At 34.6% G+C, this 18,285-nt stretch overlaps 1 protein-coding gene across 14 annotated transcripts; it reads left to right on the forward strand.

Moving 5' to 3' along the window:
- The first annotated feature begins 2,316 nt into the window (after nt 1–2,316).
- Nucleotides 2,317–16,796, forward strand: LOC18431341 (glucose-1-phosphate adenylyltransferase large subunit 2, chloroplastic). 14 transcript variants are annotated; one of them, XM_088858777.1, is made up of 19 exons: nt 2,317–2,887; nt 3,814–4,027; nt 4,469–4,558; nt 4,718–4,971; nt 5,091–5,125; nt 5,321–5,440; nt 11,433–11,606; nt 12,049–12,141; nt 12,246–12,329; nt 12,447–12,502; nt 12,636–12,729; nt 12,860–12,972; nt 13,110–13,182; nt 14,146–14,226; nt 14,323–14,409; nt 14,720–14,824; nt 15,126–15,232; nt 15,326–15,386; nt 16,194–16,796. In XM_088858777.1, exons 7-19 carry the CDS (start codon nt 11,472–11,474, stop codon nt 16,293–16,295), a joined length of 1,191 nt encoding a protein of 396 aa, XP_088714903.1. In that variant the 5' UTR covers nt 2,317–2,887; nt 3,814–4,027; nt 4,469–4,558; nt 4,718–4,971; nt 5,091–5,125; nt 5,321–5,440; nt 11,433–11,471; the 3' UTR covers nt 16,296–16,796. The 14 variants fall into 14 exon arrangements, with proteins under 14 accessions (XP_088714903.1, XP_088714894.1, XP_088714904.1 ...); XM_088858768.1 differs by lacking the exon at nt 5,091–5,125 and adding an exon at nt 3,269–3,383 and having other exon boundaries at nt 2,317–2,677; XM_088858778.1 differs by lacking the exon at nt 4,469–4,558 and adding an exon at nt 3,269–3,383 and having other exon boundaries at nt 2,317–2,677.
- The last annotated feature ends 1,489 nt before the right edge of the window (nt 16,797–18,285 follow it).

An 18,285-nucleotide genomic window follows, 5' to 3' on the forward strand; every position in this document is an offset into this window, starting at 1 on the left:
TACGCTCATCACCGTCCAAAGTTCATCGCGCGGTCATGATTGTCCGATAGTGTTTTATTTTCAATTTTTGCTACAAATCAGAATGACCTAAAATATGGAGCGTGTATTCATAAAAAATAGGAGAACCTTCAAAATTATAAAAAAAATATTTTACATGAAAAAATTGATCAAATGACCCCCAAAAAATTTGGGGGCATTTTGATCAATTTATTTTTCACGGATCATTTTTTTATATTTTTATTAGATGCCCTCAGTAAGATGTACATGCCCTCCAAATTTTAAGTCATTCTGATTTGTACAAAAAAAGTGAAAAATAAAATACTATCGGACAATAGTGACTGCGTGATGAAATTTGAACGATGATGAGGGTAGACAAAATCACTATTCATTTTTGCCTATAGGAGTTGAAAAGACTTATATATATATATATATATATATATATATATATATATATATATATTATTATTATTATTATTATTATTATTATTATTATTATTATTATTTTTGGGTCGGATCCAATAAGGTTTGGTTGGATCCAGGTCTGGGTTCAGCCCGACCTGACCTATTGCCACATCTAGTCAGGTTTTAACTAAAAACAAAAATGGATTTCAAGTTTTAGAAATAGCGCATCTTGTAGTACATTTTTGGACTGTTGATTTTTAATATTTTCAAGTTTTCATAGGTATGCTCGATCTACACAATTTTTGAAGCTTGAAATTTTATATTTAGCGATGAAAATATATTTTAAGGCTATCACAAAGATTTCTAGTATTGAAACCACATTTCTCAACACTAATTGAAGGTACACCTTATTTTGATTGTTTAGAGCCTTGATTGTATACAAATTGCACCTTATTAAAGTACCCATAAGAGATGAATTATTAGAAATCTTACCCATTCGCAACTATTCCAACTCAATAGTATGTGTTTTTTTCATAGTTCAAAAATATTGTTGAATCGATCATTTTTAACGAGTAATTTGATAAAGGTGAGGTTTGAAGAAGTCCCACTCTTTATATTGCAGAAGTAAGGAGGATCGGAGACGTACTTTGAGTGTCGGAAACCTTTGGCTTTGAAAATTATTTTCATCCTTAATTATAAAGTTTATTTTATTAAAAGGTACATATCGAGCATATTTATAAATACTTGGAAATATTAAAAATAGATGATCTAGAAAATTTGTTACATAATGCGTTATTTTTAGAATTTGAAATTATTATTTTTTATATCCATATATTTCGAAAGTTTTTTTTGTTTTTTGTACCCCATCAAATCGATCATCTCGGTCTTGTCCAATATTGTTGTGAAAAAAATTAGGATTTCAAGCTGTAAATTAGTTTATATTGCAAGGTATTATTTAAACCACCAATTTCATCTTAAAAGCAAGTATTAATAGATCATCAAGATCTGTACCATTTTTTTGCTTCAAATTTCACAATCGGTGATGGGAATTGATTTTAGAGCCATCAAGGAAATTTTCAATGCCAAAGTACTTTCCAGATGAAAATTAAGGCTGAGGTTTAACTTTGCTTTCATAAAGCTCAATCTTAATAAAAACCATATCTTATATTAAAAAATAGAAATGTATAGAATGCGACTATTTATTTTTGTTACAAAGAGTTACAATCATTGATCAGATTTGAAATTTCGTTGATTAGATATACATTCTAAATAAAATGTATTTTTTATGTCCAATAGCTAAAGTTATTGTGACCTCTTTGTACAAAAAATAAATGGTATCATTCTTTATGAGTACCCTATACTATTATGTGCTGCCACCATTTTTTATATAGATTTGGGATCTAAATTTGTAGAGAATGTATACAATAAAATAAAATTTAAAAAAATATTTTTTAAAATTTTGTCTAATTCATTAGATAGGAATATTTAGTTGTAGAAGTTCATTTTAAAGATGGATGATTATGAGTTAGCGGGCTAGTGAATCCGCTTACTCACGTGACATTTATTCAAAAAGTAAATGGTATCGTAGTATAGAATCCTATAAAAAAGGGAATAAACTGTGATCATGCAGGACCTCCAAAACCTTTAACGGAGTAATTTCCCCCAATATCTCAGCTTTTTTACGAGGTGGAATCGACTAGTTATTAGGTAACCCAGGCCGTTGGATCTAAGTCCTGGGATCTAAGGGACGGAACAGATTAGAGACGGCCTCTGAAACATTTCGTGTCGATCACCGCGCTGTTAAATGTAACATGTGGATGTGGATCACACTGGAGTCTAAAGTCTAAACCACAGTAATGTCTGTGTACAGAGCTGAGAGAAACTACAAAGCACAAAGGCTTTGGCTTTTAAATAAGGAATCAATAGGTTTTTCACAGGTCTCCAAATAAAAAGGAAAGCGACATATTCCTGGTGAAATGAGAGTATAAGCAGCTGCTAATCTTCTCTTTTCAGTCACTAAATCACTGCTTCGAGCTATTTCATGGCGGTTTTTGAAGTACTTTATGAATAACAGAGGGAAAGAGTTGAGAGAGAGATTGTATAGAGAGTGTGTGCTTGACAAAAAGCTGGTAAAGATCCCTTTCTGGGGCCTATAGTTTTAAATGGGTTGCAAAAACTTCCACGGATATAGGATTTTTTCTTTTTTTTTTTTTTTTTTGAAGAACTGCAACATTTCATTCTGATGATATAGGAGTTACAGTCAAATATTGCACAGGTAAGGTAATGTATTGCGGTGTATTTGCTTGTAAGGTCTCTTTCAGAGATTTTTGCCTGAAGACATGAAAAAACAACAATGAAGGCTCATTCGGCCCTAACTTGGCCGAAACGAGAGGTTCAGTGGAGATGTGCTGTATATTCAAAGAAGGAAGCAAATTTGAGATCAAAAGCCAAACTAGACAAAATTTAAGAATCATTTTTTTCGCAGGTTTTCTTAGATCTTTTATAGAGTTTGTAATTTTAGGCCTTGGAAATCAGCACAGAGTGTTGGATTCTTTTCTTCTTTTTTTTTCCTTTTTGGAGTTAGATTTATACATAAATTTTGGGGGCTTTTATGGAGGAAATTTTATTTTAGACAAATTTCAAAAGAGTTTTGAACAAGTTCTTCTGCAATTTTGTACAATCATAACAAGTCCTTGAGTTAGTTTTGGTTAATCTCAGGCCATTACGGAGTTGATTCGATTTTCCTTTTTTTCTTTTTAGTTGGTTGGTATTGATTTGCTGTTTTCTATGGTATTCGATTCCATCATCATTTTCCTATATGAAGTTTGTATTATGGAGAAAGTTCTATACTTCTACTCTGAATCAGGTGAAATGAACATCTAATATTTAAGGAAATGAGATCTTCCTTGATTGATACGGTACAGATCAAAGAGTTTCACGTGATTTCAGAGAAATATAGTACTTCGTTACTGCATCATAAGGTAAGTTAATGGCGGATTCTTACCGTCTGAAACAAGTATCCTCAGCTGCATCTGTAAAAATTAGTTTGGAAGCGGTTTTTTTCCTACAAAAACTTAATTGAAAACTAGTAAAAGTGTTTATATCGAAATAAGGGAAAGGAAGACATTAAAAACTTATTTCTGCCATTTTTATTGATAGATCTGCATTTTTCAAAAGCTTTCACAGAGTTTTACGGCAGAGGCCACTGCTAAAGTGTTTTAACACCAATTGGATGCATTGGTGCAAGTGAAGTAGCATCTTTTTCCTATTGATTTTTGCTACCAAAATTACATATTTTTCCTATTGATTTTTGCTAACAAAATTTTAAAAGTCGCCTTTCTCACGATTCATTCATAACAATGACACATAACTTTGAAGCTTACCTTTTGATACTTACTTTTTGCATTTCAGGTAGAAGAAGATCTCACAAACTTTCGAAGGTTCTTTTGAGATTCGTGCCTGCATATTTAGGGTCCCCAAAAAAAAAAAGGAGGTCAGATAAATTAGGGTTTGTAATCTGCCAATTAGCTTTAGGATTAAGCTTGCTAGCACAGGATTCCTAAGAAGAAAGAAGGGGCCAATTCTTTGCTCTCTCTTGGGGCAACTCCATTCTGAACATTTTCAGGTAGCTTAAAGAGTGTTTGAGTAGCTGTCAACTTTACTAAAATTTATTTGTTACACCCTAATTATAAAATGGGGCACTTCGGCTTCTCTACGCGGGTATAAAACGATTATTCTCGAATTGCTCAATTTAAAATATAACATTTAAATTAACTTATTAGGTGAGGTGGTCATGGATACGAGACTAAACCGTGAAAATCTGAGATATTGAGTAAATCTAGGTTAGTTTCAATCGTTTCGTTGACTCTGCAAATTTGGTCCTATAAAGGCTTCAATTTTATTGGATTTTTTTTATTTCAAATTTTAAATAACAAGAAATTACCGCATCTCAAGCCACAATCGGTGAGAAATTTGTTTATGAGATCATATGGGAGAGACCGACTAAAATTATTATATGTAATATCTGGATTTTTTTTCAATTATGATTGATATTCTTTTCTTGAAGTGACCATGGAGGATCACGTCAGCAAAAGGCTTTTTCAACAAGATTGATCGGCTCTGTTGGTTTCTGACGCTTTTTCTCTCTGTATACTGGGTATATTTGATAGAAACTTGGTTTTGGTAGAAATTAAACTTGTTTTATTTGGGTTGGTGTTTGATTTTTTATTTGGGTGAATTTCAATAAGCAGTACTAATGCATTGTTACATGGTATGATTCTGATGAGTTTTGCGTCTTCTTGTTGTTGCTATCAAGGAGGAGCCATGGCTGGAGGATTGCAGATGCAAGGAATTTTGAGGTCCTTGGATTTATTTTCAACAGCTCAGACATCAAGTGATAGAGACCCGGTTCGAGGTCCTGAATTTTTTGGGAGTAAAGTATTCAATAAAACTATGAAAAATCAATTCCTTGGTGCTAAGATAAACGCACAGGTTGAGAATGTGAAGAAGCAACTACCCAAAATTGCAGTCACAAGCTGTATTCTTGCGGATGTGGAGAAAGAATTGATGGTATGACTTCACTTTGCAAGCATCTTCCTTGTTGTATGTGGATTTTTAGGATTTAGATGCAAAATTGTCATCGGTTTTCCAAGTTTCATACAGTTAAATATTGTTTTGAACTCGTGTAGCTGTCTGACCATGGCTCTTGTTCAAGACCCAGCTGGCAAGTGACTGCTTTTCTTCTATGTTGGCTTCCATATTTAAATTATCTTCCCTTCTTTTAGCCGATCCTTGTTAATTACGATGTAACTTGTCAAAATTTGGTTATATGAGTGCAGCTGTTCTCTGGTTTTCTTGTTCCCTATTTTCATATAATACATCTTAGTGGACTCCCCTCTGCTTTAAACTTGGATTGCAGGCTATCCAGGAGCCAACTGCCAGTCCACAAGCAAACCCTAATAGTGTTGCTTCTATAATACTGGGTGGTGGAGCAGGGACTCGCCTTTTTCCTCTTACTCGTAGAAGGGCCAAGCCAGCTGTAAGAATGATTTGAGTCTTTGAGCTATCTTTTGTTTGGCTTTTCTCTTGAACCTAATGAACTTAGTCTCTTAATTTTTCTTTTTAGCAGCTGGAAGAGGTACAGTTTTGAATTATATTTATATTGGTTCTAGTTTTTACTCTTAAATTCTATTACCTTTCCTCCAAAGTTTGTTTGTTCTGAAATTATTATTCTCTTGGATTTTTCACCTGTTTACTCTTGGCTTGTATGGTGAAGTAGGCATTAATATTTTCTTTAGATCTCTGTCTCGCCTGTAGACCACACTATCAGACTCAAATAGCTAAACCAAGTTGTGGAGGTCTTTATATTGAATTCTTACAAACCTTTGACCTTTGACCTTTGTTGTTGAGCAAGAAATATTCAATCGGAGATGGTGGATTTTCTAGTAGTGTCATGGATTTTCTTGCAGTGTCATATCGTCATATGAAGAGAGAGAGAGAGAGAACTATTTTGCTTTCACACCTTACAATGTGCCTCATCTGGAGAGCATGTGCATTGTTATTTGAGAAGTCATTAAATTACTGTTTTGCTACATTTAAACCTTGGGTTATTTGGTTATACTTTTGGTTGTCTTGGTATGAAAAATTGGCCGCATGAATGATCTAGTACATTTCAATATATGGTTGGAGTTTATGCATGCAGAGCTCTGAGAATGCCAAATTTACCGTACACAACCCCAAAACCATCCCTTTGTTTTTTTCTTCTTTTTTTTTTTTATGCTTTCATCTGATATAATTAATGCAATCTAGTTACCACAAAAAAACATCCTGTGCTGATGTAATTGGATTTCCTCTGAAGTCTAAACATAAGGTTTGTTGCTTTTGCTTTTAACTTTGATAGGTAGTGAGGTGCTTATTAAGTCACTACTGCTTGAGCTTGTGTTCTCACAATTGTGAGTATCGAGTATATGCTTCAAGTTTGATTGTTTTTGAGCTTTCGCAAAGATCTATTAATAATTTTGTGATCGCCATCTATCTCTGGATGATCTATCAGGGAACTCAATTCATAATCTAAAGGTGACAACCGAATATTGTAAAGGAATGATAAGCTCAGGTCCTGAGCAAATCGTCACTTCCCTTTGCAAAAGTGTCACGGGCTTCAGTTTTGACCCAGTTACCAATCTCAGTTTGGTTATTGTTTTTTGTATCTTACCATAAATGGAGAAATGGAAGATGGAATATGCTTTTAAAATTTGTAAATCCTATTTAGTAAACACTTCATGTAACCGAATTTATATAGCCTATATGCATTTATGTTTCTAAGAGGATTAATGTCTGCATGCATATAATTTGTAATTACAGGTTTCTTGATTTGATTTTAGGATGGAAGTATATCATATGTAACATCTAATATGAAAACATTTGATTCTAATCAGTTCCGCTAGAATTTTGAATTTGTGAAGACTTGATGAGTGTTTGGAGCAGTCAGAACCCTATAGTTTGTAGTTTAAGGAACTCACCATATTGCTTGAGCCAATCAGTCAACAAGTTGTGCGTTGCTGTCCTTTGATTCTAGATCAAGTAGTATGTAAACTATGATAGATGAAGTTCATTCTGATGAGAATGTTTTTTTATTGATCATCTCAATTCTCATTAGACTTAAAAAACTATCAGTGAAGAATACAGTTTGTCTTCCCTAGCTCCCTATCTCTAGGGGTGGGCACCCTACTTCTCCATGATATAATGCTCTTCTGAGCTTTATGCGTGATAAACTATGTAGAACGACATGCATGTCATGTGTTTAGGAGAATCTGACAAGCCAACACGCTTGACATGCATGTCAACATGCAATACATACATGCATGGGAAATGCTTGTCTGCTATGTGGGCACGCAAGTCCACAGATTGGACAAACAAGGCACACATGTCGATTTTGTAAGATGCATTTCCACATTCCAAGGCATGTGTGTCTATTTTGTATAGGGCTGGGAATCGGGTGGCATCGACGTGCCGGCCTATCATGTCGACCCGACATGGGTCTGGGTCTGAACCGACCCATCTTTTGTATTATCCTTATATATATATATATATATATATATATATATCAATGTTCAATAAGTCGAAGGCGGCCGCCCAGACCCAAAAAAAACCAGTGATTTTTTTTTTTTTTTTTTTAATTTGGATCCCCTACACCTCCCTCCATTTTATGATATATAAAACTATCTGTTTTATTATTTAATAAGTAAGTTTTGTATGTAATATATTATTAAAATGCCGGAAGCACAGATTGTAAATGAAATAATTATAACTCAAAATGAACATTAAAAGATAAAATGAACTCGAGATGTCTTTTAAATCTCGTAAATCACAAATTAAGAAATTATTACACTAACTAATAAAATAATATTCCAAATAGACAATAACATATCAAATATATATCACAAAATATCAAAAAAAAGAAGACAAATAGCAAAAAATAAAATAATTAGACATTAAGGGAAAAAAATACAAAACCTAATGAAAATTATTGAAATATACCAACCTTCTTGAAGTGGACTCGATTTTGGGCCAAACCAAAATGTTTGCAATCCCAAATGTCCTCTTTTACAACCCTTATAAGCCTCAAAAAGATTGGGGTTGAATATCCTTTAATATCGTAACCATTCGAGGATTTTGAAAAAAAAAAGCGATCTGTCAAAAAATCTTCAAATCTAGTTTTTTTCAAGTTGTTTCTTACACTAAATTTGTTTTTGGGGGCAATACTGACACCCCAAGCCCTTAAGGGGGTAAAATGACTTTTTTTGCCCCCACCCAAAACTTTTTTCCTCCATAGCCCCGCAGGCTGCCTAGGCGGGTGCCTTTAACCGCCTAATCGGCCGTCCGACCGCCTAGACGGGCGCCTAACAAGTAATGCCTTAAGAACGCCTAGGCGTATTTCCAAAAAAGCCGCCTAGGCTGTCCGATGGCTGACTTTTTGAACATTGATATATATATAGGAAAACTCTTAAAAACACCCATAGTCAAAATTGAATAGTATTTCACCTCATCACGGACATGCTATGTTGGTGGCGGTTTTGCCTTAAAAACCGCAACAGATCTACGGGAGCCGTGACAGTTTCCCGTGTTTTTTTTGCATGAAAAAAATACCGCCACAGACATGCTATGTTTGTTGCAGTACTACAACAGACATAGTAGGTCCGTTGTGGTCTTTTAATCCACTCTATCCAAAAAGTTAGATCGCGTGGAGCCTATGGACGAAAACACTATTCATTTTCGCCCATAGGCGTTGCGTAGTGGCTTCCATATATATATATATGGAAAAAGTTTATATATTTTGTTTAGAGCCTCGGCTCCATACAAACCACACCAATATATATATATATATATTTTAAGTCTTGTTTTGACCTTCTCAGCAAAAAGATTTGGATGGCCGGATATGAATGAAATAGTCAAGGCAATTATATGTGGATTTACAAGATGGCTTAGAGGCTGGTGGAATATATATATATATTATTTTTTATTTTTTATTTTTTATTTTTTATATGAACAGTGATCTAATGCAACAGTTGTATAATAGTACAATGCAATCACACTTCTAGAAAACCATGTTTGTGGTATTTGCATCACCCAAAATTTTGTACACACACTATCTTCATCTCAAAAAAGAAAAACTTTGATTTGAACTCAAGATATGTTCAAATGAATTCCCTTCAACAATGAATTTAGACAATTCATTTGGTGAATTTCAAGATCTTAGCCTTTACAAACTCAAAATCAATTTTTTCTTCTTTAACATTATTTATCTAATGATAATAAATCCATCTAAAAAAATTGGGAAAGAAAAAGTCCTTGTAAGGCCTAGATCTAAGAATCTTATCAAAATGGACGGCCTATGTTAATTGGGCTAAAAAAATACTTTCGATGTTGTGGCTGTGTTTTCAAATTTTTCTTTCTTGTGATTGTTCATTAGAATCAAAAGAGTGTATATTTTAAAATTTAGATCAAACAAATGGCCCTAACATAGTTTTTGAAGATTGTTGCATTATATTACTATACAACTGTTGCATGAAATCATTGCTCTCTCTCTCTATATATATACATATATATATATAGACCAATGATTTCATGCAACGGTTGTATATATATATATATATATATATATATATATATATATATATATATATATATATATTTGTTTAGAATTAACCCCTCAAAATACAAAGGTTGAAAAATCATTACTTTTTTTTTTAAAGATTATTTTATCATGTAACTTAATCATTAAGTAAGGGCAATTGAACTTTTTACAAGAGTACACTGGTATTTTGAAAGTGAGTGTCCTGAAACTTTATTTGTAGAGCATCATTGTCTTTTAGTGATATTTACACAAACACCCTTACTTGATGAGCAAGATATCACAAAAAATATTTTTTTAAAAAAAAACCACATTGTTAGTAACACCTTCACAACTCACTTTAATATTAACCTTGGTAATTTGAAAGGTTGTGAATTGTAGATTATTCATATATAACGAATCCCCAAATAGTTAGGAAAAGGATTTGATAATATGTGGTAAAGTTTTATGTTGGCTGACTACCTAATGCAACGTTCCTCCTTTACCCAAGCTCGGGATGGTTAACGGAAAGTTGAGGTCCTCAGCCTTAGTACACCAGGATTTATGCAGCAGACCCCAAATCATTAGGATAAAGCTTGGATAATATATATGGGAAATGCTGGCATAGGTCCACTAGCCTACAACTATATATAGGTCCAACAACCCAGATTGAATCTGGATCAATCCAATGATCACATTTGCATTTCATATTTGAATTTTACTTTTTTAAGTTAATTTTATTGTCAAAAGGTCACACTAATACATATAGGGAAAAGATGGGATTAGCCAACTAGCTCATATGAACATATGAGCCCAGCTGCTCAGGTTGAATCTGGGCCGATCTGACGATCACGGATGTCCAGTAGTGCTTGAATTTTATTTATTTTTCTACTTATCCAAATCACTTGAAATTTTAGGTGTGTGTTCTTCTCATCAAGGCGCACCTAATAAAAATACAAAAAAAAAATATTCACAAAAAACAAAATAACTAAAATACCCCCCAAAACTTTTTGAGGGTATTTTGGTCAATTTATTTCATGTAAAATATTTTTTTGATATTTTTTAAAGGTTCACCTATTTTTTATGAACACATGCCTAAATTTTAAGTGATTTGGGTTTGTAAAAAAAAAACTAAAATTCAAACACTACAGGACATTTGTGATCGTCAGATCGGCCCAGAATCAATCTGGGACGTTGGGTTCATATGTTCATATGAGCTAGTGGGCTAATCCCATTTTTTCCCATACATATATATATATATATATATATATATATATGTGTGTGTGTGTGCGCGCACGCACATTGTACGTACTTATATAGAGCAGTCATACTAGACTTGGAAAAATTTATGTAGTTGAGTCAGATTGTTCGAATCTGAGTCAAACGGAGACTCTTGCGTCTGTGTCCTTGTAATATAGGTTGTAAGCCATCTTTTGATGTTATTCATTACCATTTCTTGGAAATGATCCTTATTGGTGATAAAAATTATGTCCATATTTCATATCCAACAATAGTTGAGGAGGATTGAAATGTATAACAGGTGCTTAACGACTCTTCAGAAACAAAGAGCTTAAAGAAAGAAGAAACACAGATTAAGAGTTTGGTGTTTCTTTTGATGATAAATATCTAGTTAACTTTACTGTTTTTTTTTTTTTTGAGAACTGCCATATCTCATGTCCATGCACATGTCCTATACATAACTTGTACTCCTGTCTAGGCAATATAGAGATGGACACTGGAAATAAAATAAAGTAAACGAATGTAGATATATACTTCTATTTTGTTTCTTCATTTTAATCTTTTATTGTTTTCTAAGTCCATTTTGATGCTTGATTTTGATCTAATTGCATAGCCTTGTCCCATATGTTTTCATCTTTTGAATTTTGGTCTTGACTCAAGTTGCTTTTTTCTTGGTTTTCAGGTACCAATTGGGGGCTGTTATAGGCTTATTGACGTTCCAATGAGCAATTGCATTAACAGCGGTATAAACAAAATATTCATCTTGACACAGTTCAATTCTCAATCTTTAAATCGGCATATCTCCCGTACCTACAACATTGGGAACGGCGTCAACTTTGGCAATGGATTCGTTGAGGTATGTTGGATTGGTAATTTTCCAATTATACATGCTTAATATTTCCTATATGGGCATTATTTAGTGATAAATTGTGCTAGCTAGGGTAATGTAATCCGTGCAATTTGTATGTTTCACATATTTGTGAAACAGATTTATAAGCCTAAGGGAAAGTACACTATAATCCAATGGATTCTGGAAAACGATTTTGTCAATTGAGGTTGTCATTGTCCAAGAGGAATAATAGATGATGAGAAAGAGACTGAGACCCCCCCTATGGTGGGTCCCTTACTCTCTCATTCATCATCCATCATTCATTAGATGGCACTGTAACCAGTGAATTGTGGTTTTCCATAGTCCTTTTGATGATAGTTTAGTTTTCTAAAACTTAGATTGAGTTGCTTATTTTCCTTGAAGGCCTACTTTTTTCCTTATGCCAAGCATTCCTCCTTGTCGTGAATAGGTTTTGGCTGCCACACAAACACCTGGGGAGTCGGGGATGAAGTGGTTCCAAGGAACGGCAGATGCTGTTAGGCAGTTTATATGGCTCTTTGAGGTGGCCTCTTTGTGGATACCATCATTCAGCAATATGCAGTTCTCACCATTTGCACGGATCACTTTCTCATTGTTCTCTTGTGTTTATTTTTCTGGCTGTCTCAGGATGCCAAGAACAGGCATATTGAAAACATTCTTATACTTTCTGGTGATCATCTTTATAGAATGGATTACACACAAGTTTTGCAGGTTGATCTAATTGCTCCATATGACCATTTCTTCTTCAAATTGTCTTTATCATTTTGGAGGGTCATAATGGATCTTCATAAAAATTTAGAACTCCCATAACTTGTTGGCTATGTGCAGAAACACCTTGAAACAGATGCTGATATCTCTGTTTGTTGCATCCCTGTGGATGACTGGTAATCTCTTGTCTGAGTGAAAGAAATAAAAAATAAATATTTGTGTCTTGGAATGTCCTTTGCTTGTCAAAGATAGATCTCATCTTTAATCATTCATAGCAACCTAATGCTCTATTTCCTCCATTTTCTTCAGTAGAGCCTCTGATTATGGCTTGGTGAAAATCAACAAGGCAGGAAGAATTCAAGAATTTCGTGAAAAGCCTGAGGGTGAAGAGCTGATAACCATGGTAATCAGACCTTATCTCTTTTCCATATTCTTTTCTTTGCTGTTTACTACGCTTTGTATTTTATTTTTCTTCCTTAATGTTGTACTGTTGTATTGGTTGCTTCTGAGTGGAAAACTATTTGATATTGCAGCAAGTGGACACCACTCTTCTTGGATTGTCCCCCAAAGAAGCAAAGATGTGCCCTTACATTGCATCAATGGGGATATACATGTTTAAAACAGATGTCCTCTTGAAGCTCCTGAAGTAATTTCAGTGCTTTATCCTGTAGTTGGAGTCAACCAGTCATTTAAACATTTTTGTCTTTTTATTTATTGGAAGCCAAAGCAGGGTTAGACTTGGAACCTCAAGTGATATCCATGCTTATCTTTCTGTTGGTTTAGGTGGAACTACCCGACAGCAAATGACTTTGGATCAGAAATCATTCCCATGGCTGCCAAGGATTATAATGTACAGGTTGGTCCAAATTTGAAGTCTGAAATAGTGTATATCAGTGTTCTGAGACTCGGCCGAGGTCAATCCGACTCAGCCGAGTAACTCGGCCCCGCCCTATAGGCGAGGTGAATTTTCGGCGACCAGGTTGTATATCATATTTTTTAGTTCAGTTATATTAATACCTCAACTTTAAGACATGTGCTAAAAAGCCTTTCCGGTTTGTACCAAGGAATAAATTTTAGCCCGTCTGCCATCAGGGTTTGAATCCCACATTTGTACATCACTTCTTAAGAAGTGTCATTATTTTTGGAGTTCAAAAAAATATAACCCCCAATGGAATGAAACACAAGACCTCTTGTAAAGAGGTCCATTTACACATACGGAACTAACTGGCACGCCAGTTTACGATTTCGTTGATAAAAATGGCGCTCATATTATATATAATCATTGTTTTGTCTCCATTTTCTTTTAAAAAAAATTGCGCTGGACTCAGTCAAGTTACTCGGACTCGCCCGAGTAAATCGCCTCGGCCAGGGCCTGTGTACCTTGGCCGAGTCGATTTTTTTTTTGACAAGGTTACAAAGGAATGGAACTTGAGACATTAGGCTATGGAAACCCAGCCTCTACCGTCTTGATCCAAGCTCAATGTTGGAGTACACAATGCTCCTTAGGGGCATCTAACATCTGTTGCTGGTGAAGGACAGTGTATTAACTGTAATGGCATCTACAGATTAATTCACCCAGATACTATTGATCTTCATCATCCATCCTGGTGAACAGATGTCAGATTCCCTTTGGAATTACTGTATTCCATACTCCATTGGATAATGTTTCATTTTTCCTTTGACAGCCACCTAGATATCTTAATTTTAAAGTGTCCACTTTTTCTTCCAACTGCATACTATTATGAATTATAAAAGATACCCTACAATTGAACCAATAAGAAAATATATTCTAATTAGTCAAATAATTTCTTTTTTGCAGGCATACTTATTCAATGATTACTGGGAAGATATCGGGACCATTAAATCTTTCTTTGAGGCAAATTTAGCCCTCACTGATCAGGTTTATGCCTCTTCCATGTCATATGGTTTATTGCAGTTCTTCCTTTTGTGAATTTTGGCAATCTGAAGTATTTTTTTTTTTTTATTGTATTTGAAGCCTCCCAAGTTTCACTTTTATGACCCTTTGAAGCCCATCTTCACATCTCCAAGGTTTCTGCCACCATCAAAAATGGAAAAATGCCAGGTAATAATCTATAAGATTTAAAATATCCTGCTGCTGAGTTTAGGCCTATTTTTATGGGTATGGTGACAATCACATGGAGTATGGTTGTTAGTTACTCCAAAGGAACATCCACCGTTTGTTCCTGATTATAGATTGTTGAGATTAACCGTTAAGATTAACCATAGAGGGGCCTATCGATGAATTCAAACAGGTACATTTAATCTCCATTGTCCATCACTAGGGAGGAAGGTGGACATCCCATTGGTGTAACACATGCCACCCTTAAGTGGATTTGTATGCCTGGTATATGATTTTGTTGAACTCAGTGCAGGTTGTGGATGCTATTGTATCACATGGATGCTTTTTGCGGGAATGCAGCGTCCAACATGCCATAGTGGGCATCCGTTCGAGATTGGAATATGGGGTAGAATTGAAGGTGCAATTAGTGATATGTCCTTCATTTCATCTTGTTAATTACATGAATGACAAGTCCTTCGATTCTTTGACTTGTTTTAACTTAGGAAGTATTCTATAGTACAATGGACAATGGAGAGTTATGGTTCAGTGGGTTCATCACCCCTCAATGAGTGAATGGCAATGGCGAGAGTGGACCCACTGAGCCCGTATGACCTCTTCATCACCATTCATCTTTTCCACTGGATTGTAAGTATACTCCTTTCTACAAATTATAATATTTTGATTGTACCCTGCATGGAAATTTGGTTTATGCACATCAGGACACCATGATGATGGGTGCTGATTACTACCAAACTGAAGCTGAAATAGCAGCTTGCCTGGCCAGGGGTGAAGTTCCTATAGGGGTTGGCCAGAACACCAAGATCAGGTGGCAATGTTGGGACTGACATCATCTTTTCCTTAGCTTTGTGTTGACGTGTTTTGATTATTCTCACTCTGGCCACATTGACCATGATTGCAGAAAATGCATTATTGACAAAAATGCCAAGATTGGGAAGAATGTTATAATTTCCAATAGAGATGTAAGTTTTTCTGTCTGTTTCCATCTATTTATTTTGAAATATTACTAGAATCCAACTCTCTTATCCTTACTGACAATATCGGTATCAAACAATATTATTTGTGGGGCTCATTACCGGGATGTTATCACGTTTGTCTTTTTAATCCGGAATTTATTGGATAACTATTGGGACTTTAATATATTAAATTGAAGATATTATTTATTATGAAATAATTTTTTTGAGATAAATAAATATGAATTCAAATTACACACTTTAAAAAACATACATATGTTAAAAATGTTACAAAGGACAACTGACAATAATTTCTAATGTATATAAATAATAATAATCAAAACTCATTATCCAACTTGATAGCTTTACATATCTATTATCAATTCCTTGCAAAAATGGTCCCCATTTGCCTTATTGATATTTTTAGAGCGATTCTTAGATTAATGAAATTTTTTTTCAAATTATAGTCACTAATTTTGATTTACTATTACATACACATTATTATCGAGATTGGTTCTTATCATCATAATACGAGATGCCTCAAAATATCGCGATAATTCATTTTACCAGGATATTTTAGAGTAATTGATAGCAATATAATTCTTTATGGTAAAATAAAGATAGTTTCGATTTATCAACAATAATTGTCACTAAGCTCTCTTCAGGCATTTAATTTGATGCATGTATCTTTCCTGATATTATACATGAAGCAATGCTCTCTCTCTCTCTCTCTCTCTCTCTCTCTCTCTCTCTGTGAATAAGGTGTGGATATTTGGTCTGTTACATGAACTATTCCTACCTTGCTCGTCTGAACAGGACGTTCAAGAGGCAGAGAGGCCCACTGAGGGCTTCTATATCCGATCAGGAATCACTGTGGTTCTAAAGAATGCGACGATCGAGGATGGGACTGTGATATAAAAAACATGCAACCTGAAAGCAGGGACTGGTAGTTTACTTTCTCTGAGGGTGGGGATGTTTATGGAGCAAAGAAAAGCAGAGTTTTGAAGATGCTATAATGCCACTCTTATGAACGATGGAAATGTCCAAGTGCACTGATTAGTTGATCCCCTTTTGAGATGAATTTATAGGTTTGCAGCTATAGAAATAATGATTCTTGCATCATCAGGTATTATAATTTTTACAGGTATTATCTTTCCTGGCTGGGGGCTGAGACAAATTATTTTTCCAAGTGGAAAGTGTGAGAGTTTGTAAAAATGAATATAGGGAAGAGTAATGTACATAGGTTCATAACGAAGATGGGTGTTTTGCATTGGAAGATGCTGTACATGGATTACAAGTTTCCTCTATAAATTGGAGGATATAGGGAAGCACGAAAGAACTGAGGCTGCAGACTCATGCTCAAAGTGGATCATAGGATCTTATTTTCTAATAAGAATAAACTATTCAGATTTCGTTCCAGAGCCCCTATATGTTCTCTTGATATATCTATAGTTAACTGTAGTTGTAGGTGTGTGGCATGTGGAGAGAGAGAGAGGAAAACCCCAAAGTTCAAAACCAGAAGTTAAAAGATATTATCCTCCCATGAGTGTGTACCCCCTGACCTTTTTGGACAAGAAACCTATTTGGATATATTTTTAGGACCACCAATTTCAGGGGTGCAACGTCAACCTGGTGACCAACCTCTCCATGGCCACTATCTTCAAAAAAAGAAAATTTTCATTATGGATGTTCCAAAACAAAACAAAAAAAAGTTAAAATAACTTCCTAACTTAGGACAGGATTTGATGGTTGCTACTCGATTTCTGGAACTCATATTGTGTTTCTAAAGTGTATTTTAAGTGAATCTAAAATTTTATTACCTCGAGAGCATATACCCATTGTTTGTCACCATCATTTATTTTTCAATTGCTGCTCTCTCTCTCACCATCATGTGTTTTTCAATTACTGCTCTCTCTCTCTCTCTCTCTCTCTCTCTCTCACAGGAATGCCTCACTTAAAATATAACAATACAATGCTAGCTGAAGAGATTAGGTTTATTTTGGGTTGTTTCTCTCTATGTGGATTGGGGGCTGGATTCATAAACGAGGACCACTGTTAAAAATACAAAAAAAGAAGGGAAAAATAAATGATGAAGTTTCTATAAGGCTTAGGCTTTATGAAAACAAAACAAAGCCACGTCTCGAATCCTGGTCCGAAGAGCACTTTTGGCAATCCAAATCTCTATTGATCTAACATCAATTTCCAACATCAACAATAAAATTTGGAACTCAAAAAATGTTACAAAACTTGTAAATCTATAAACACTTATTTTTAGGGTTAAATGGATGGTCTAGATAATTTGTTACAATATACACTATTTTTGGAGCTTAGAATCCTAATTTTCTTCCACAACCATAGCGTTCAAACCTATATGATCCATGTAAAGGTTTTCCAATATGATCCATGTAAAGGTTTTCCAATACTTGAGTCGTAATTTTTGATGAGTTATGAGATGAGGCTTTGCTTAGTTCAATAGGGCTGCAGCCCTATGAAACCATTTTCCAAAAATAAAAATGCATGCCCACAAGAAGTCTAAAATATCGCTAAACACGAGCCATATGAAACCAGACATATAATATCTAACCATTCCTGTTTTTATAATGCTCCGAACTCCATCCTACTAACTTATTTAATTACAGTAACATACAAGAAAGAAAAATCAAGAAGAAGAGAAAGAAACTGAGCTCACTCAGCCATGGATCACCTTTGTCGTGAGGTATAAGCTCATGATGATCACCATATTCATACTATGCTCCATCAATCATATTGCAGCAAAGATTGAGATTCAAATTAGAAACAGGCTTGGAGGAGAGAGGAGCGTAAACCTCCACTGCCAGTCTAAAGATGACGATAAAAAAGGGCGACTCTTTTCGCTTCCAATTCTCACCAACTTAATTTGGGTCTACAC

This window comes from Amborella trichopoda, chromosome 2 (genome assembly GCF_054954075.1).
Source record: "Amborella trichopoda isolate Santa Cruz 75 chromosome 2, AtrichopodaSantaCruz75HAP2 v2.0, whole genome shotgun sequence".
Taxonomy (NCBI): domain Eukaryota; kingdom Viridiplantae; phylum Streptophyta; class Magnoliopsida; order Amborellales; family Amborellaceae; genus Amborella; species Amborella trichopoda.

What these genes read in the sequence shown, in the direction of transcription:
- LOC18431341 (XM_088858769.1), top strand. Translation starts at nt 4,726, where the DNA reads ATGGCTGGAGGATTGCAGATGCAAGGAATTTTGAGGTCCTTGGATTTA. An exon ending in AATATGGGGTAGAATTGAAG is followed by an intron (nt 14,825 to 15,125) that starts GTGCAATTAGTG and finishes TATGCACATCAG; the next exon opens with GACACCATGATGATGGGTGC. An exon ending in GGCCAGAACACCAAGATCAG is followed by an intron (nt 15,233 to 15,325) that starts GTGGCAATGTTG and finishes CCATGATTGCAG; the next exon opens with AAAATGCATTATTGACAAAA.